We start from the raw sequence: 20,472 nt of genomic DNA, 5'->3' as shown, positions 1-20,472 counted from the left end.
CAACTTTGGAACAGCAAGAACTGCATGAACCACAAAGTGCAGAAGTCAGTGCATGTGCAGAAACACAATGAATTTTCAAGTAGTCAAGCAAATAAGTAACTGAGGTCAATCCCACTCTGGAAACTTCTGAAATTATCTATTCACCTTTGCTCAAAGGTTTTTTTTATGAAAGAATGTTTTCCAAAGAAAAACGGATGCACGTATCTAATGTTGACATGTAAACCAGTGCTGTGTCTATACTTAGGGATTTTTAACGAAAGGATTAACTGAAACATGGCGGTAACGATTCACTGAATGGAGTAACGTGAAGACGAGAACTGAACACTGCACATTTCAAGACAACACGGTGACACTGTAACTGCAGTGGAGGGATGCATAAATTAGTTTCTCGTAACTGTCAACTGTAAGAGAACGCATCCACATTCGAAAAGTGCAGAAATACAAGAGGGAAATACTACATTCAGGTTTGTTTTTATGACAGTGCTTCACCCCAATCATTCCAAATTCAAGAGTGCAATAGTGCAAACATTTATCAAATGCTAGTTTGTATTTTATTTACTGCCCCCCCCCCCCTTCACAATGAAACATTCATTTTATTGTTTTGTTGTAGAGCAAACATGAGGTTGTTTTGTGCTCACAACAGCTCAGGTTGTTCATAGAGATGTCAAGCAAGAGTCACTGCCCTGATACATCTCAGCTGACTTTTACTCCAGGTAAAGCTCAAACGTAGTCATGATGTCCCGCTGCATAGTCATGTCAATACCACACATCTATATGAAGAGAAACAAACCACAGGACAGTTGTTTGAATGCCATTTAGATAACTACCTGAACAAATGATCAAAGTTTTTTACTAAAACAGTCAGAGGTACTCACAGCCTCTCGCCTACGACGTTCTTGCTCCCTTCTGCGAGCCATCTCTCTTTCCCTGTCCACGGGGGACTGTATGCTTGGAGGTTGATTTTCATTTGGAGATTTTTGCTGATGGACATGTTTGGGAGCATCGGAGGCAGCTTCTGTGCAAACACCTTCAGGATCTTCTTTAACAGGCAGTAGATTTTGTTCTACTTTATACAGGCTGGCTCGGCTAGAAGCAGAATGTACTTGTTACTTGAGGTTGTTTTCTTTAAATCATCTTGAGCTGCACGATACTGGAAACTGACATTGCAATACATTGTTTATCTGAAATTTTTCACCAGATGACTTGAATAACTATTTGATGAGAAATAATCATTTGAAAAGGATTAGGGTGATTTTAATCAGCATAGAAAACGTAAAAACATGTTTTTTAAAAGCTAAAAAATGACTATATTGTCAAGAGCATTTTTAAGTGCAAAAAGTCTGGAACTGTTCTCATATAGTAGAACACGGGTAAATGTGTCCAGAACAGGTGTTCTGCTTCTGATGGGATTAAGGCCTGGCTTTGCAATACTGATTTAAATGGTCAACACAGCAACAAGTAAAAGATGCTGATGACAGAGTACCTGTTTTTGATCAACATCATCATTTTCGTAGCCAAAATATTTCCATACTACTGACTGTGCGCATATTGAAATGTTGATGCAGCCCTAAAATCAACTACACAGCTTTGAGATAGAGAGACTATATTATCTTATTGGCATCTTAAAACTTCAATTATGCTGAACAGTGTAGAGCTTCATCCTTTAAAACTTAGTCTAAGAGCAGAAATTTCTACCTGGAAATTTATTTCATGTACTGTATGTCAGTAAAAGTATTTAAATTCAGTCACATATTTCATGCAGTTACTGTTTCTGTGCAAACACCTGCTCTTTTCAGGAGTCTGCCTCTCCTTGTTCTCATCTGTTGGTTTCTTCTTCAGTGCCTTTTCACGTTTTTCCTTTTTTATGGCAGCCTCACAGAACTTCTGGAAGCTCTCTTTTGAAGACTTGATTGCAGCTGGAGTGACTGACTCCCTCACCAGTCTCGCCCAAGACTCTACGTTTTTCAGCACGATGTCCTAAGCAAGAAAGATCACACTGTTTATCTGCAATTCATTTTAAAAATGGTGGGTGCTTGTTGGCACCAATAAGAATAAATTCTGAAGCTGCATTAACTCATTCTGGCCCACTAAAGGGCAGAAAAACAGTTATATAAAATCATACTTTGATCATTTCATTTTTTGCATTGATGAAACAGGAAAAGTAAAAATGATCAGTTATTTTTGCTTGATATTTAGATTTTTAAAACTCATAAACGTGTCTTAATGGAGTTGAATAATCAGTAAATTGAGTTAAACATTTCCAACCTTTTTGGGAATTTGTGGTTTTTCCTCTTCAGCAGTACAGGCAGAAGGCGCATTAGTGACTGGACTGTCACTTAAATCCTCAGGGCCTCTGAAATCTGACATAATCAGTTTACAAACCAGTACTTCATAAAAGAATTATTAATAAAACATGTTAAAGTACGTGTCTTCAGGTGACTTACCGGGCCTTGGCTCATCTTTGGACGGCAGTGGACTGTCTTTGAGAGGGGACAGCACTGGATGCTGCTGAATGGTAAGATTTAAATTTAAAATCTTGCAATTCTTAAAGCTTAATGACAATTCAGCTTTAATTTAAAACAGTCCAAACAAACAGAAACACTGTTTATATGAATACTATACAAAAACTAACTATTTAGACATCATCTGAGCCTATGTCTGTTAATGCTCGCAACTGATTTGACTATTGATGGACTGATGAGAGACCTTTAGTACTTATCAAGAAACCCAGACTAGTCATTCACACTCCAAAGGAACATTAACTTTCTGAACTCCAAAATCCACTAAAATTTGCCAAAAACAAACCCTTTCGAACAATTCAGCGTTGCCCTGTAACTGTGAAGCCATGAGTGACTCAGCAATGACCAATAATCACATGACAAAAATTCAGGGACTTTACGTTAGAATTTCAGGCTGCGTTTACAAATAGCAGATTGGAGATGAGCATGGAAACTACTTAAAAATGTGGGTAGTAGAAAATGAGCTGCACAGTAGTTCGTTGGATAGCACCGTCGCCTAACAGCTAGAAGATCAGCGGTTTGCGTCCTGGCCTGGGCCTGGGATCTCTCTGTGTGGAGTTTGCATGTTCTCCTTGTGTGTGTGTGGGTTTTCGCTGGGCTCTCTGGCTTCTTCCCACAGTCCTATAACATGCTGAGGTGAAATGGTAACTCAAATTGTCTGTAGGTGTCACTGTGAGTGCGCTTGTTTGTCTCTATGAGAGGTCCTGTGCTGGACTGGTGATTGGTATAGGGCTTCCCCTGCCTTCACCCTAAATCAGCCGGGATAGACTCCAGGTTTGTGAAGTCTGTACAAGAAATGCTGTTTTTGAAACAAGCTGACACTGTCTGTGAAATTTTGCCGTTTCATCAAAAGTACCTCAAATCTGGCAGCAGCCCAGTCTGGTGAGACTCCAGGAGATGTCATGGGAGATAAAAGGGCAGACAAATCTGTCAAACAGTAAATGACAGGAATTGATCTTCTTGCCTCACTATATGAGAGGCAAGGAGTTTATGTACATTTATATTAACATGGAGTACAGTAAAGCTGACTATAGGCAACAAGAAGCAGCTTGAGAGTCAGTGGATGTTATTGCATTAGTTATGTGGCTCTACTGGCAGAAGCGGGGCAATGAGGAATCTGGTGGAGACGGTTTGATAAAGAGGCGGACAAAAATTGCTCTGACTGGTTCTGGGGATGCACTACTGCTGCTTAAAGAACAAAACACATGAGTGAAGCTACATTTAAACTATCTCAAAGGTCTCAATTCAGCATAATAGAAAAATATACAAAAATTCAAGGAAAAGCACAGGTGACTCGTGCCAAGATTTAATCACTTCCATTTTCCTGATCCTGTAAATTTAAGTAAAATAATGTGTACTTTTTGAAATAAATCTTTATTCATTCTCAGACAGGATAGAAACGACAGACTAAGTATTACCTGGAGGTGATAAAGTCAGCCCGTCACAGCTCTGGTCCGCATTGCAGTGTGTTGGCTGGCCATTGCTCTCTGATACTAAGGACTGAACAGGAGGAGGAAGCTGACAAGTCTTGACAGAGTGGTGTGTCAAATCTTTGGTCACTGACATCTGCTTTTTAACTGTAGCACGTGCCACCTTTGCCTTGAAGAGAAAAGAAATGCTTACTTTTCATCCAAAAACTAGTTTTCAGTGGCATGTAGTAAGTGTACTTACCGGTACTTTTTTGTTAATCTTTTGGCAAGCATCTTTGGATTTAGACTTCCGCTTCTTAGTTTTTGACACTGAAAAACATGCATATTAATATTTCACAGCCAACAAACTCAGTCATCCTCCAAACTGTCTATTTCAAATACTAAATATTTCAAATTTACTGCTTTCTAAGGGGTGGTATGTGACAAAAAAAAATTCTGTGTATTGGAGCATCCCTGGGAAATAAAAAACAAAAAACACACCATGCAGTTTGTAATGATTAGCCGTTTACAGAAGAACCCCAAATCTTACTGTTTGATTATTAAACAGATACATTACGATGAAGTGAACGTCTCGTAGGATTCCTGTAAAATGTGAATATACTGTTAATTTACTATATGTTTTTTCCTCAAGCTGGGAGAAATATAGAGATACTGATTATGATTTTTTTTTTTGTGTGCTCCATCAACTGCTCTATCTTACAAGTTACCTCTTACAAGTAGACAGATTATAAAAAATGTATGTGAAATAAACACAAAGAGCAAACAGCTCATGAAAGCTTAAAAATATAGAACTATTTAATATGTACTGTGCAACCAAAGAAAAAAGAAAAAAAAACAAAACACCCAAGTGAGGAAAAAGGTTAAAGAAAAACAAATGCGAGGGGGAAGCTGAGGAGGGCAGCTAACCTGATTCAGAGGCACTGCTATCAGAAGTGCTAGTTTGACTACTGCTGCTGCTGCTGCTACAGCTGCAGGATGAGAAGCTGCTGCTGCTGCTATCGTTGAGGCGTGATGGGCAGCTGAAATCAGGAGAGGCAACTTTGAAAAAAAGAAAAAAAAAAGAAATTTTAGATATTATTTTTCCCCCCACACTGCTCCATATTTGGAAGTATACTTGTGACAATTATACTGTGAATCAAATTCAATTCTTACCTAATGGCTTTTTATTCCTAATTGGGTGCTGTTCTTTGCTTACAGCCGGAGATTTCCCATCATCCTTTAGCTTCCCAGTTTTCATTCCTCCCGTGGGTTCCAGTTTTGTTTCTGAGGAGCAGGAGAGATAATACATGTACAATCCTATTATACTGAGCTCATCAGCAAATAATTAAATTCTCACGTGTATCACAAATCTGTCTCTTAACTTTCAGCTCAAAATACCACAAAGATGGTTAATTTAACCATGACTAGTTGAAGCCCTGTTCTAAATAGCCAGTTTTAGTGTCTGCAGCTTGAAATGCAGCTAAGCTGTTGCTATTCCCATCCCCTTGCGAAGAAGACTATCAGGAGTGAAGTACACTGATGTAAATGCTGGCTGAGTTCAGGCTGCACTGACGAACAACAAGCATGACCAAAAAACATGACTGAAAGCCTGTGAAAACACAGCAACCCATCCAGTCCTTGTATCTCTGATAGACCCTAAGACATAAAATTTCCAAGGCGTTCTGACCTGTGGAAAGCTAATGATAACATTAGACACATGCAAAGTCACATAACATGTCAAAACTACAGATTTTCCTATTGCTGTAGGGACATTCGCTATCAAAAATAAAAGTAATCCACTGAGTCTTCAGTTCCTCAGATGTTGGTAGTACCTGAAGATGTTTGTGTTCATTCCTGCAGTCATGCATGCTCATGCTTTCACAGCTATCATTTTTTACCTCCAAGTTTACAAAACATTTTCCTCGTATGGAACCATAATTTTAGCAAATAAACAGCTGTATTTGCTGAGTGAGTTAAAGTTTTAAAGGTTTAGGAAAGCAGGACTGAACTGCACTTACTTGTTGCAGTCTTCTTGTTTTTTCTCAGACACACGGCAACAAAGCTCTGCAGGGCTCTCAGTGTGGAAGGCTTGAGCACTCCAAAATCAACCTCAAGCTCCTCAAGAGTGGAGTCTCGCAGATAAGATTCTCTAGTGTGAATGATGTTCACCACCTTGCCCAGTTTGTCTCCAGGCAGCTTGTGGATGTCCAGCTTCAACTGCTTCTTCTCCTGGTAGGAGAATGGTGGCACCTTCTCCTCACAAGGTATGGGTTCTCCACAATCATACCTAGCGCCACTGCCAATCCTCGACAGACATACCAAACATACAACATTATGCTAAGCACACATTGAAGTGGAATAAGTTGAACAATACTATGTGTAAAACATAAACTATATTAGTTGAGGCCCACTTACAAAGAAGAGCTCTTGCTGTTAGCAATTTTTTCTACAATAGATTTGTATTTCGAAGATTTACGCTTCAGTCGTGCAATATCCTTTTCTTTCAATCGTTTTTCCTTTTTCAACTTCTCTCTCCTCTTTGGTTTCAACAGAGGCTCTTGGCTAAGTCTCTTCAGCTGATCACTCATAACTTTCAACTGAAAAATCAGGGATTAGTAAGATGCACAGAAGCGAATAACTCCTGAAAATCCAGTCGAATTGTTATCAGTGTGTGTAATACCAACCCGCTCCTCTAGACTGGCCAGCTGCGTAGCCACCTCCTCTGATGGACTCTCTGCCTCTGAGGAGCTTTCACTGTCAGAACTTTCCGAGGTTGACAAACTTCCAACTCTGCTTCCTTTTCCCTTGTCAACGAGCTGATGAGATACTGAACAACTCTCCAATTCTTGGGGAACCTTCAGAAAACGGGCCTCAAAAACGTCCTATCGATATAGACACATGATGTTTTTAAAGCATTAATAGCAGGTAAAATATTTATTCTAATAATTAAACGTAGGAATGGTCTTGATTAGCCTACTCTAATAAGGGGCATACCAAAGCAGTCTCAGTTTACCAGTAACAGTAATCCATTTTAACTCTGTGTTTACAGGTGTGTCAGTTGGTACAAATCAAACATTAGAACCTATCCCTACTGCATATAAGTGCAAACAAGTAAACAGCAGAGGCCACACTCACTTAGTGATATCATAATCACAGCATGTACAGTATAGGCAGGCAAATAAAAACAACAAAGACACAAAGTGTCACAGTTTCAGCAGAATTGTGCACGTGCACCACATCTATGAGCACTTCCAAATCTTGCTCATGCTACAGATACTGAGAGAACGGTATTCATCTACACTATCCTAACCAGTAGAAAAAAGTACATGTACTCAAGGACTGTACATGCTGCTAATACACTAATGATTTACTATTTTAATCTAATGATGCAATATATAATAACACAGCAATCAGAAGCCCCAAACTAGTACTTCAACTTTAATACATATTAATGCTAAAACTTACATACTTGTACTAGCACGCTTAAAGTACCAATATTCACATGGGACTTTTGCTTTAAATGGAGTGTTTTGTGATTTGAGGAAAGTGAAATTATCTGAAAAATTCAGACAGGGGTCAGGGGGTCAGCGGGTCCAGGGCAGCACCCGGTGGGGGGACATGACGTATGCATACTTAAATAGGCAGCTGCGCGCGCAGACCCGGTTCAAAACAAAGCCTGTTTACCTGGCCAAGGCGTGATATTGCAAGCACATATTACGCTAAATATGCCTTCTTGTTGTGCTGTCGGCTGTCAGAATCGTAGTAAAGCAGATGATATGGCAGCTGTGACAGCGATCAGGTGGAACTTGCTTTGTTACCGGGGCTAAACGTTTGGTTTACTTAATACTGATTTCCGCGTTCTCCGGAGCAGTCGTTATGTTGATATCGCAGTTCCTGCTGATATACCGGAGAAGCCCTGAGCCCGTTAGCAGGACAGTGCAGTATGTCAAAGTAGTGCCTGATAACGCATTGAAGGATTATTTTAATACCCAACATGCCGAACCAGGCCAGCAGCAACAGGACAGCACACCATCTGCTGCATCCAAACAGCAAGAGGCCATGTCCGGCAGGCAGCAGGAGGCGGCTGTCGGCGGCGGCAGCCCCAAACAACGGCCGCCACCGCCTTCTCAAAGCGAGCCCGTTGATGCAGCCAAAGCCGAGACGTGCAATTTCCTAAACGCTATCCTTCTGTTCTTGTTCAGGGAACTCCGAGACACCACAGTCGTCAGACACTGGCTCACCCATTAAATTAAAGTGGAATGTGGAGGAGCTCCTGCACCGGGTCTGCGCGCGCATACCTTGTGTTAGTAAACACTGCAAGGGGTCTATACGGTCTCGGAAAATCTAAAAGTCGTTCCTTGGGGAAAACGAAATCGGATTTTTTGGGGTGAAAAAAAAAAAAAAAAAATCGGATTTTTTTTTTAAACGTAAAAAAAAGCGGAATTCCGCGAATGCGCGGAAAAATCACATCCCTGATTTTTTTCATACCTAGTTTTAAAATATGCCAAAATTAGATACACATCACCTAATTGTTTGCTGCTTTACAAAGTAACATACATGCCGTATTTCCACTCTGAATGATTTCTGCTAATAAACAAAAGTTCATGTGCTATATGAAGCAATGCATCTGTATGTTCCACATGCTTGGTGTGATATTCAGGAAATGGGTTTCAAGATTTGTGGCAACATGCAAATTAAGTCTGCAAATGAGCAAACATGGATGTGGATGAGAAGTCTGCCCCAAAGCATTCCGCATTTTCATTAATTTTAAGTGAATTCACAACAAGATGAACAATAAATATGAACAGAATTTTGCATAGAAAAAGTCCACACTGTAGCTTTAAATACTATGGTACTACTTTAACAAAACAATAAATAAATAAGAATTACCTGCAGCTTTCTTGCCATGTAAACCACTTCATTTGAAGGTGGATTGTATTTGTAACAGTTGGAGAACATCAGTCGCACATCAGCAGCAAATTCTTTTGCGTTTGCATACTCTCCGTAATTCATTTTTTTCTGAGGAGAGAACATTGTTTCAGGAAAAGTGATCTGACTTCAAAAACAATCTTATGTGCTCTGAATAAATGGCATCATGACAATCATTATACCTTGATGGTGCTCAGGTCCATAGGTTGTTTTATGATGTCGTGGTAGTCGTGCAAGCCCAAAGTCACCGCATCAACTGGTGTATAAAAGGGCCACGCATATGCACAGTGCCTCTTTGAGAGCATCTCCTTCAGGATATCATTGCAGAACCTAAGCTGCTCAGACAATCTGGCTCTGCTGCCCTCAGAGACAGGCAAGTCTTTCTTAGGAGGTTTGATGGGCCTTCCGCTGCCTCTACGGGCCAACAATGTACAAGGTGTTGAATGCTCCTCAGTAGGTGAAGGCTCACTGTTGGTGGTGTGGTTTGCTGTGTCTGCTTTCCTCTTAAAAGCCTTTTTAATCTGAATATTTAGAAATTAGATCAAAGAAATGACATTTTAAAGCTAGGTTCAGGGCACAAACACAAGCTATGAAATGGTCATTGGATTTAACTTTAATTTGCCCAAAATGCTATGAATGATTCAGGTTTGTTAGATATGATCACGTTTACTAATTTCTTGCAACAGCTGAAATCTATCTTCCAGGACAAAACAGTTTTTGTACGGCAATATGAAGTCACTGTTTGATGTCCTCAATCAGACCATCAAAGAATGAGCTACTACTACATTTGATTAAGCCCCCTTAAGACATGCACTCCATTCTGTTAATTAGGCGCCATCTGAATGCATCAGCTTCACATCTGAAAGAATCCCCTGGTAACTTTTCTGACTAAGTTGTGAAAGCAATCTTACTAGGTTAGACTTAATAACTTTTATGCATCACTCAAAACACAGCGTTTAAATTCAGAATGTAATACGAAATGCTCGCAGACCACTTAAATGCTTACTGCTGCATCAGACTGTACAGAGAGCTGGAGGGGTGGGTCGAATGGAGGCGCATCAAGAGGAATGACTGTCAATGTCTGCTGCAGAACAACTTCTGACAGAGATTGCTGCTTGAATGCACCTGCAGAACAGCAGGTGAAGTCAATGTAAGCACAAGAACAGAGTACAATTGAAATGGTAAATCAGTGCATTTGCAGTTCCAAACACAAAACTGAATATTTCTGTTCTGACATGGCATTGTTTGTGGGTGCTCAAAGTTATCATTTTGCATTGAAATTATTTTACAGAAATTAGATGACAGGACCAAGTACATTAAAAAAAAAAAACAATCAAGAATACTTATTAAGTTTATTCTAAAAAATAAATTCTGGGCACTGTATGTTTACCTGCATTTGTCTTTTTCCCTTTCACTGGTTCCTTTGTAGTGACTGCTGTGACGGACTCTTCCTTAGGCATTTTTAACAATTTCTGCGAAAAAATGTTTTGGAGGGTCCGTGCCATAAGAACAATGTCATCTCCAGGCTGTGGGGAAAAAGGGGATTCATGAAAATAAACTTAAAGCCCTCACTGTACTCTTCAGAGTCCGACAGATACTAGATTTTTTGAGGCCACGGCTGATTTCAGGGAGGAATAAATTCTGATATCAATATATCAGCTGATATTGTTTAAAGTTAAATGGAAAAAGGAAAAATGATGGGGTCATTGCTTAATAACATTTCAGTAATGTATTTCACAAACTAGTCAGCAAGTTACCGTGGCAACAATGCTTGACTCCACACCACCATTTGTTCAGCTGTGATATGTATTTTGCTGCACGTGCTGCAAATAGTGTTCAGAGGACTGTAAAGAGTGGAACGGGAGCTGCTCTGGTGGACAGAGTATGTGATGCAGTTTCTAAATTACCTCAAGTGTCTTTTTCTGTACCATGTTCCATAAACAAAGTTTTTATGCTAAATCAGCATTTATGCAGTCTGATATACGCGGATATGAAAACATTTTTTATAAACATACACCGACATATCCGTGATAGGCCAATATCAGCTGATAATACAGTGCCTTGTGAAAGTATTCGGCCCCCTTGAACTTTTCAACCTTTCGCCACATTTCAGGCTTCAAACAAAGATATAAAATTTTAATTTTTTGTCAAGAATCAACAATAAGTGGGACACAATCGTGAAGTGGAAGGAAATTTATTGGATATTTTAAACTTTTTTAACAAATAAAAACCTGAAAAGTGGGGCGTGCAATATTATTCGGCCCCCTTGCATTAATACTTTGTAGCGCCACCTTTTTCTGCAATTACAGCTGCAAGTCGCTTGGGGTATGTCTCTATCAGTTTTGCACATCCAGAGACTGAAATTCTTGCCCATTCTTCCTTCCAAAACAGCTCGATCTCAGTGAGGTTGGATGGAGAGCGTTTGTGAACAGCAGTCTTCAGCTCTGCCCACAGATTCTGGATTGGATTCAGGTCTGGACTTTGACTTGGCCATTCTAACACCTGGATACGTTTATTTGTGAACCATTCCATTGTAGATTTGGCTTTATGTTTTGGATCATTGTCCTGTTGGAAGATAAATCTCCATCCCAGTCTCAGGTCTTTTGCGGACTCCAACAGGTTTTCTTCCAGAATGCTCCTGTATTTGGCTCCATTCATCTTCCCATCAATTTTAACCATCTTCCCTGTCCCTGCTGAAGAAAAGCAGGCCCAAACCATGAGGCTGCCACCACCATGTTTGACAGTGGGGATGGTGTGTTCAGGGTGATGAGCTGTGCTGCCTTTTAGGCCAAACATATCGTTTTGCATTGTGGCCAAAAAGTTCGATTTTGGTTTCATCTGACCAGAGCACCTTCTTCCACATGTTTGGTGTGTCTCCCAGGTGGCTTGTGGCAAACTTCAAATGAGACTTTTTATGGATATCTTTGAGAAATGGCTTCTTCTTGCCACTCTTCCATAAAGGCCAGATTTGTGCAGTGTACGACTGATTGTTGTCCTATGGACAGACTCTCCCACCTCAGCTGTAGATCTCTGCAGTTCATCCAGAGTGATTATGGGCCTCTTGGCTGCATCTCTGATCAGTCTTCTCCTTGTTCGAGGTGAAAGTTTAGAGGGACGGCCGGGTCTTGGTAGATTTGCAGTGGTCTGATACTCCTTCCATTTCAATATGATTGCTTGCACAGTGCTCCTTGAGATGTTTAAAGCTTGGGAAATCTTTTTGTATCCAAATCCGGCTTTAAACTTCTCCACAACAGTATCTGGGACCTGCCTGGTGTGTTCCTTGGTCTTCATGATGCTCTCTGCACTTTAAACAGAACCCTGAGACTATCACAGAGCAGGTGCATTTATACGGAGACTTGATTACACACAGGTGGATTCTATTTATCATCATCAGTCATTTAGGACAACATTGGATCATTCAGAGATCCTCACTGAACTTCTGGAGTGAGTTTGCTGCACTGAAAGTAAAGGGGCCGAATAATATTGCACGCCCCACTTTTCAGTTTTTCATTTGTTAAAAAAGTATAAAATATCCAATAAATTTCATTCCACTTCACGATTGTGTCCCACTTGTTGTTGATTCTTGACAAAAAATTAAAATTTTATATCTTTATGTTTGAAGCCTGAAATGTGGCGAAAGGTTGAAAAGTTCAAGGGGGCCGAATACTTTTGCAAGGCACTGTATATTGTGCATAACAAAACATAACACCAATCAATATATCAGTTGGGCTGTCCTACTGTAGCGGTGGTCTGAAATTAACTTAACTAGTGTGTTATACAGACAGCATTAATAGTATTCTCTTACCCGATTGTACACATAGCAGTTGTTGAACATAGCGTTGATGTCTTCTATACATTCAGATGCTTGCCAGTAATATCTGCTCTGAAGACGCGTCTTAATAGTGCCCAGATCCATAGGATTTGTGATAATTGTATAATAATCCTGAAAGACAACAAAGACACTGGCTTAAATACAAATCTTTCTGTCCCACATGAAACTAATCCAACAAAACAAGTGTTTGATGCGGCTCATTTTAGGTTCAAACACCAAAAAACTCATGACTGTATCACATTTTAGAGTCAGACTACGAGGTTACAATTACAGTTGTAATACTTACTGGGAGATGCAGCGCCACTGCATCAACTGGCTGCTGAAAAGGCCACGAATACTGATGGTTCAATAAAGCTTTGATCACCACGTTCTCCAGATACCGTAGCTGATTGGTCACACGTCCAGGCTTCGTGGGATTTATGACCTCCGGGGGAGGTGGATTTCCACTCACAGTGACTTTCACGTCAGACATTGTATTCTGTATTCTCCAAAGGTCATGAAGGGGGATACCGGCTGGAGTATGCCTTGCTGCGACTTTGAGCTCATCACACGTTTTCCTGAATGAGGAGTGAAGATTAGTTTCCAGTGCTTCAGTAAAAATGTTAAATGAATGGCATTTTTGAAGAAACACAACCTACTACTGAGATTATATATATATATATATATACACACATACACACACTGACAACAAAAAGTTTTAAATGATAAGTCTAAAATATATTTTATTTTTTTACATGAAGAAAACCCCATGAAAAGACTATAACCAAGTGGTAACTAATCCTACGAACAAGTATTGTTTGCGTAGCACCAAATGTGAAATGATCTGTGGATGAAAATAGCCCCCAACAAATGTGCCTTTTACTCTTGTTTGAGCACCAGAAAATGTTCTTGGTTTTGGACTTTTAAGGGCGTGCTGACAATAAGAAAGACTCTTTTATCATTTAAACCTTATATATTATGGGGTCTTAATCCATCTGGCTCATCACTTGTGCCACATTTTTCATATAATGTAAAATTATGTAGACTGTACTAAACTGAAATTATTTAGCAGCACAGGGTGTAGCTCAGATGCAATGATACTATTTCAGTTAATGTTAAATAAGGCTGTTGTCCAATGATCTTAGAAGTGATCGATAATCACAATTCCAAGAGGAAATATTGAGAAAATAGATGACTGAATACAGTTTGTTCAATACTGTACAAAATGTACGGTTTGATCATATAAAGGCAGAAAGGCAACTGGGAGTGATTTAAAATAATAAACAGTAGTTACAGAATGTTAAAAAAAGACATTTTACAGTGGTGGAAAAACGTTTTCGGACACTCCATGCATTGGTGAAATATTGCATTAAGAATCACTCTGAGGTCTTCAAGTGCAATTTCTTTTAGTGCAGTCACAGCCAAATCACCAAACAAATCCTATAAAAGCCATTAAAAACTTAAAATTGATTGGTTCCATAAAATGCATTAGAAATTTTGAGTACTAGGCCACTTTGCTACAAGTGATTCACTAATGAATATCATGCTTTTCATGAAAAGATGATTTTTGTTGTCATGCTTCGTGTCTATATGAAGCCAGCACATCTGAAAGTTCTTCAGAGACAAAAATAGTGAAAACAAGGAACCTAATGCAGGAAAGCTACAGACTCGCAGCCAGGAAGAGTACAGCTGCCGCTAGATAGCCAGGAAGTGCAGATGCAGTCCTTCAGCAGAAATACAGACAAACCAAGATCTGGGCGTCCAAGGGTTTCTTCAGCAAGAAATGACAGCATCGTGATCCGCATGTGCAGGGAAAACTGCTGAATGACATCACAGGAGCTTCAGCTGCAGTGGTCAAACCAAACTGATGTCCAGTGTTCCTGTACTGTATGTGGCCAACTTTTAGATCATGGCTTAAGGTCCCACAAGGCTGTCAAGAAGCTCCTGATCAATGAGAGACAGAGGTTAGCCCGGCATCATTGGGCCCAAGCACACAACAACTGGACAGCTAGGAAGTGGAAGAAGATTGTGTGGTCAGACGAGTTCAGTGTCCAGCTCTATCTTCCTCCTGCTAATGTGAGAGTACACAGAAGGCCAGACAAAGCATTATCTCCAGCATGTACAGCACCTACTGTCAAGCATGGTGGAGGCAGTATCACAGTTTGGGGATGCTGGTGTTTGTTATCTCACTGTCTGTGATGACACATTGAACTCCACCAAGTATTGTGCCATTCTCCAAACCCACATGCTCCCTTCTGCACATGAACTGTTCTGTTGAGGTCAAACTGGATGTTTCAACAAGATAATGCCCCTTGAACACATCCAGGGCCACTAGAACTTGGCTGCAGCAGCTCAATATCCACGTCTTAGAGTAGCCGGTTCAATCCCTGGACATGAGCCCCACTGAAAACTGTGGTTGATTATCAAAAGGTCTGTTTCAAATGTTACACCAAAGAATTAAAGAAGAAGAATTAAAAGCAGTAATTCAAGAAGAATGGGACCATATTACGGTACCCCTCAACGGTGTGAAAGGCTTGTGGAGAACAAGCCAGGCAGGATTAGAGCTCTACTGTGTTAATGACAGGACTACTAAAAATTAATTTGATGATGTGAAGGTTTATTTAGTTTTTGTTCAGTTTTGAACAAATTGTTTATTTGTTGACTTTGATACCAACAATGTTGAGAAGTGACATATTAAAATTTTCAAGAATTTAGTGGTTTTTCTTATAACAATAAAAATGTATTTGATTGTGTCTGTCTAATGCAGACACACCTTCTGAAACACAAAAAAGATTTTTCCACAAATACTTCATGATAATAATTGAGATTGTGTAAAATTTTATGGGTGTCCGAAAACTTCGCTCCACCACTGTATATGTATAATGACATTCAGTTAATCTGAATAAATGATTTTGCTTGGAAAAAAGCTTTCATCATGAAAATACTTTTAACTCCTCTCAGTCCACAACCAAGTGAATCACAGAAAATCACTGACTGTGTATGCAAATGCAAGTTAAACTTCTGGCGACGCTCTCAAGAGAGAGGCAGATGGTCCAGAGAGGCTCCTTCCTGCTACTAGCAGCTCACAGTGCCACCTACAGCATCGCTTAGAAATAGTTCAAACGAACAGTTAAGCTCAGCAAGCCACTCATTACAGATACATACTTCCAACCAACTTCAAGCATGAAAAAATGTAAAGTTCTAAAAGAGCAACAGGTGAAATATCATCCATAACTAAGCTGCAGTTTGTCCTCCAAACACTGTGCTGCACTATATATATATATATATATATATATATATATATATATATATATATATGTAGGCAATGCTACAGGCGTTGTGTATCCATGTATGTTGGGTCATAATATACTGCTTAAGAATGTTTTACGTTTACTACAACTAAACATGAGAAGAAACTTTCTAAATAGTGGTATAATAAAAAAAAAAAAACATTTCCTGCCTCTTAAAAATTATCTTTAAAGCCAATGAAATAACCCAAAACTTTGTTTTTTTATATCTACTTCAGAGCAGCTAATTATATTAAAAGGGAAATTATCTAAAAACACAGGCAGATTCAACTTGGAAAAATGCAGCTATAAATTCAATGAAGGTTAGTATTGAAAACTAAGGTGTCATTCTTCGATCCAGGCATCCCAACCCAAATAATTTACATTGCAAGTTCGGCTTATCTTATTTGCGTTTTATTTTTAAAGAGATGAAAAAAGAAAGACAGTATTTTATACATGAACATGTCCAGCGAAGTTCAGCACATCTTGTGTCATTTTGTTGGCTGCATGTAGGTACAAAATTCTGGTTAATTTCTAGTAACATATGACCCACACTTCAAGTGAACGTCTCTTATGTCTCGCTGCCACAATGACCTTGTCATGGTTTGTCATTCTTTTTCAAGATTGGGGGGTCACAGGCTACTTGACATCCAAATTCAAATTCTTGATTTCATTTGGAAAGATGTACTCTAACAAAACAAAGCCATCTGTTGGAAAATACTAGAGCTGACACAATTCATCGAACTATAGCAAAAATAATTCGTTTTAAAAACGAATTATTTTTGAAAAATTTGGAAAGAAATGTATTATAAATGCAATAGCTGCTGTGAAATGCATAAGTGAATAAGTGAATTAAAAAGATTATCAGTAGATGATTCAAATAATGGCATGTTAAAGACTTTTGAAAGTTTCAAGAAAAACAAGTAAAGAGGGCTCCCTCCATCCCACTGTAAAAGCACAGCATTAGAATTTTGGTATCTGACAAACTCCACTGTTCAATGCTTTCCTTTCAATCAAAGAATACCTACCAACAGTTGCAACTATATAACCCAAGTATTTGCAAACGTACACTTTCAGTGTTTAGGTAGCCTAAAAACAACAGACTGATCGATTAAGGTCATCACGTTTAGTGTCGATCAAGAAGAATGTCACAAAATATTTGTTGTGGTCAGCAGGAAGGTGGCAGAGTGTGGAGAATACAAAATATTCATTAGTTTATTTTTTTCATGAAAAAGACTTCAACAGAATCATTAGGAATGCTGTATCAATGTAGAAAGCGACAACGCCATTACATTAGTGACTTCACATGGGAGGGCGGTAAATGAGCCTTGTGGGTAACACAAAAGGCACAAGAGGTGCAAAAGTGTGCATGTCTGTCACTAGCTATGATATCAATGCCAAAATTATAAAAGCTTCAGTGGCATCTGTTGTGAAGCCTTGGCATTTATTCAAAGACCATAGCAAATCTGAATCTGTCCTATCGACTAGACATTCACATAATAATTATCATCACATTAAAAATCATAATAATAATAATGAGCTGACAAAACTCGGGGCCTGTGCCATAAAATCCACTAAGAAAAATGGGCATTAAAGTCCAACACCTGACTGTCAATGCACTGAGCAAAGTCAGGGCCAAAACAGTTCCATAAAGGTCAATTCAAGGTCACGCAATTAAGCTAATTCCATCCAGGTTCAAAAGCTCAACTTAATTGTATGCCCATGCTATTCTTAAGCAGCTCCAGACGTCAACCACGGATCCAATCAATCCACCATGATCAACAGCAGTGATACAGAGAGAGCAGCACTGGTTGCAGCCACTGAGCGATGACTACTATTAGAAACGTGTGAATAATTCCATGAAGAACCAAAAAAGAAAACACACTGGCCATGAAAAGGAGATTCAAAGACTGTAAAGAAACTGCTGATTAAGTAAATATCAAGAAAAACTAAGTTAAAAACCAATATAATATACTGATAAATAAATCTGGGATGCAGCTATAAGGGAGTAGGGGTAAACCAAGCTCTTTAATAAGACATGAGCTGGAAGTTGCTAGAAACACAGCAGGTAGCACTGGCTACTTTTTATTTATTATTCATATTCTTATTAATGAGAATAATGATAAATAAAAGCTCAATCAGTACAACTTTATGTATGACAATGCAAAAGTGGAAAAAAATGAGCTCCCACAACAGTCACAGTACAGTCTGCCCACCTCAGGCATAAAACATGTAGTCAGTACAAAAATAAAACCTAGACATTAATTAATTATGTCAAACACATAGTACACATCCTTGCATGTGTGCAAGATATTTTATTAATATGTAGGTTATATTTTCATACTTAATGTGCAGACTGTACCATGACTTTTGTAGGAGCTCACTTTTTTTTCTCCATTTTTTCAAGTAAGATATATTGTGTGTGGGTGCTACAGGAACTTTGGTTTCTAAGCAACATACTTATTTGGTAAACTTGCCTTCTTGAACAGGCACATGGTATTTGTCAACATTTTACAAGCAAGGATCAGCTTGGGCAGCCATTAATGCAAACTCACTGTTGTCTGGCTCGTTGCATTTCAGCTCTGTCCTTAACAGAATACAGTCAAGTCATGTCGTCCTAATGACGATGCATGCCATACGGCAGTGAACCTCCTTTTTACCCGTCTGATTTTATTTTTATTTTACAGCTAACTGTTGGTGATACCGCTATGCTGCATACTAAGCTAATGAATACACCTGTCTAACTGCTTGTGATACACCAGTACTAATTGTAAATTCGTTCGAATTAATTTTAAAATAAGTTTAAGACTTCATATTTAATGTTTAAAACGTTAAGCGTCGTTTTGAACAGCACCAGTGGCTGCACGCTGCTTTGTTGACAGTCTGGCCAACATGTAAAACCTCCAACACGCCCACCGGTTAGCTTGGCAGCTAGCTGACTTCCACGCTGCTGTGAGCATGAGTGAAAAATAAATACAGCGAGACGGTGACAGTTAGGTGTTTGACATTTACCTTGCTCTGAAATAATGCTAATATTAATTTAAGCTAGCCGTTTGCTATTGTAGCTAGGTAAAAACTCCAGAAATGCTGTAACTTTAGCTGATAATTGGCTAATCAGAAAACGTCTTATTAGCTTATTAGCTAAATCGTATTGTTGCAGACATTAGTTCATGTTATCCTTAAGCATATATTTTATTGTATCTGCGCCCGAAATAACACGTTTCAACAAATCCATTTTTACTTTACTCAAACACATAGCACAGCTAACGTAGCTAACGGCAACACCGAAGCTAGCGCCTTTCAAATTTAGTCGCTGAGCTGCATTTACTTCAGGTCTTACTGCTAATTTATCAGCTTGCACAAATGTTTCCCTATCTGACAGTCATACCAGCTACCTTGGTTGACTTTTTTTTGCAAACATTCAGTTATTTTTTGCTGTACTAACATTACCTTACGAGATATCACAGGCTCTTGCGTTCAACTCTTCAGTGGCAGACGTCTCTACGGCAACCACCTCAGATTTATACCCACTCTGCTCCTCGCTCCAGAACTGATTGGTCTAAACACTGTTACCAACACTAACTGTGTTTTAGTTTGAAACTATTTCTTCCTTACGACAAATACAACCATCACCGTCTCCTGCAGATTTGTAGCTAACCGGGGGTTTAAGCTTTAGGTAAAGATTTATCTTGGACTGTCTCGAAGAAAATGGCAACTCGATATCACGGAAGAATCCTGAAGCAGTATTTTCAGATATATACAGACTGATGAGTGCAAAACCGCTTGCAAATAATGCCACTCGCCTGTTCGTCCGCTTGCTTAAAGCAGACTGGGGCAGCTAACAGGTAGTAGCCGTCTGATTGCTAACGGAGGAGCAGGAAGGGAAAACTGGAATCGGGGCGGAGCGGTGGTTTCAGGGACTGACCCAGAGGCGGAAATCGTCGTTTTACTAAACCAATACGGCAACAAACCAACCACGGAAAATGTTCTGCATTAACCATCTGAACCTCAAAACGCGCCGGCGGCCTTAAAATGCTTAATCTATATTTTTAAGTAATCGACCAAATTACACAATTTATTAGGACCAGAAACTATGAAAACAGAAAGAATCAGGAAATGTTTAATTTTCCGGAGGTAATGGAACTACTCATCACATCACGTCTGTTTCTTTAAAACCTCTGTATTCTGCATGTCACAATTTGAAGTTTCGGTAAAAACGATCCGTTTACTCTTTGCAGTTTTTGCGAAAATCCAAAAATTCTGCCCTTCTTGAGACAACCGTGGAGCTATTTGTATACCAACTTTGACCAACAGCGACGTGACAAAAATAGGGAGGTGCAGCGATTTCTATTCCAGTGAAAAAGGAACCCACGGTGAGTAAAATTATGACAGGAGCAAAAATAAAATGCCAGAAATAGCTGGGGATTTAGAGAGTTAAAATAAACTGTGTGACTGTGGTAAAAATAAAATAAAAAGGAAACCCATCATACTTTCATGTAAACCTGGACATACTTGTT

At 39.2% G+C, this 20,472-nt stretch overlaps 1 protein-coding gene across 3 annotated transcripts; it reads right to left on the bottom strand.

Moving 5' to 3' along the window:
- Positions 1-561: 561 nt before the first annotated feature.
- On the bottom strand, positions 562-19,891 carry brdt (bromodomain, testis-specific). Of its 3 annotated transcripts, none has more exons than XM_051947653.1 (20): positions 19,759-19,891; positions 12,976-13,246; positions 12,663-12,800; positions 10,248-10,383; positions 9,864-9,982; positions 9,040-9,378; positions 8,819-8,947; positions 6,613-6,810; positions 6,344-6,525; positions 5,947-6,233; positions 5,102-5,212; positions 4,856-4,987; positions 4,191-4,258; positions 3,938-4,118; positions 3,376-3,446; positions 2,445-2,508; positions 2,266-2,360; positions 1,784-1,977; positions 876-1,086; positions 562-770 (listed from the first exon to the last, which is right to left on the bottom strand). In XM_051947653.1, the coding sequence occupies exons 2-20, from the start codon at positions 13,159-13,161 to the stop codon at positions 705-707; spliced, it is 2,907 nt and encodes a 968-aa protein (XP_051803613.1). In that variant the 5' UTR covers positions 13,162-13,246; positions 19,759-19,891; the 3' UTR covers positions 562-704. The 3 variants fall into 3 exon arrangements, with proteins under 3 accessions (XP_051803613.1, XP_022076481.2, XP_022076552.2); XM_022220789.2 differs by having other exon boundaries at positions 19,406-19,841; XM_022220860.2 differs by having other exon boundaries at positions 2,445-2,505; positions 19,406-19,841.
- Between the last annotated feature and the right edge of the window lie 581 nt (positions 19,892-20,472).

Source organism: Acanthochromis polyacanthus, chromosome 4 (assembly GCF_021347895.1).
Source record: "Acanthochromis polyacanthus isolate Apoly-LR-REF ecotype Palm Island chromosome 4, KAUST_Apoly_ChrSc, whole genome shotgun sequence".
Classification (NCBI taxonomy): Eukaryota; Metazoa; Chordata; class Actinopteri; family Pomacentridae; genus Acanthochromis; species Acanthochromis polyacanthus.
This window is presented reverse-complemented; position numbering and strand designations above follow the sequence as displayed.

Excerpts from the sequence above, each read along its gene's own strand:
- brdt (XM_051947653.1), bottom strand. The coding sequence starts at position 13,161 with ATGTCTGACGTGAAAGTCACTGTGAGTGGAAATCCACCTCCCCCGGAG. Across the intron at positions 12,801-12,975 it reads CAGTGGCGCTGCATCTCCCA|GATTATTATACAATTATCAC; the intron begins GTAAGTATTACA and ends GTTGTCTTTCAG. Across the intron at positions 6,234-6,343 it reads AACAGCAAGAGCTCTTCTTT|GATTGGCAGTGGCGCTAGGT; the intron begins GTAAGTGGGCCT and ends ATGTCTGTCGAG.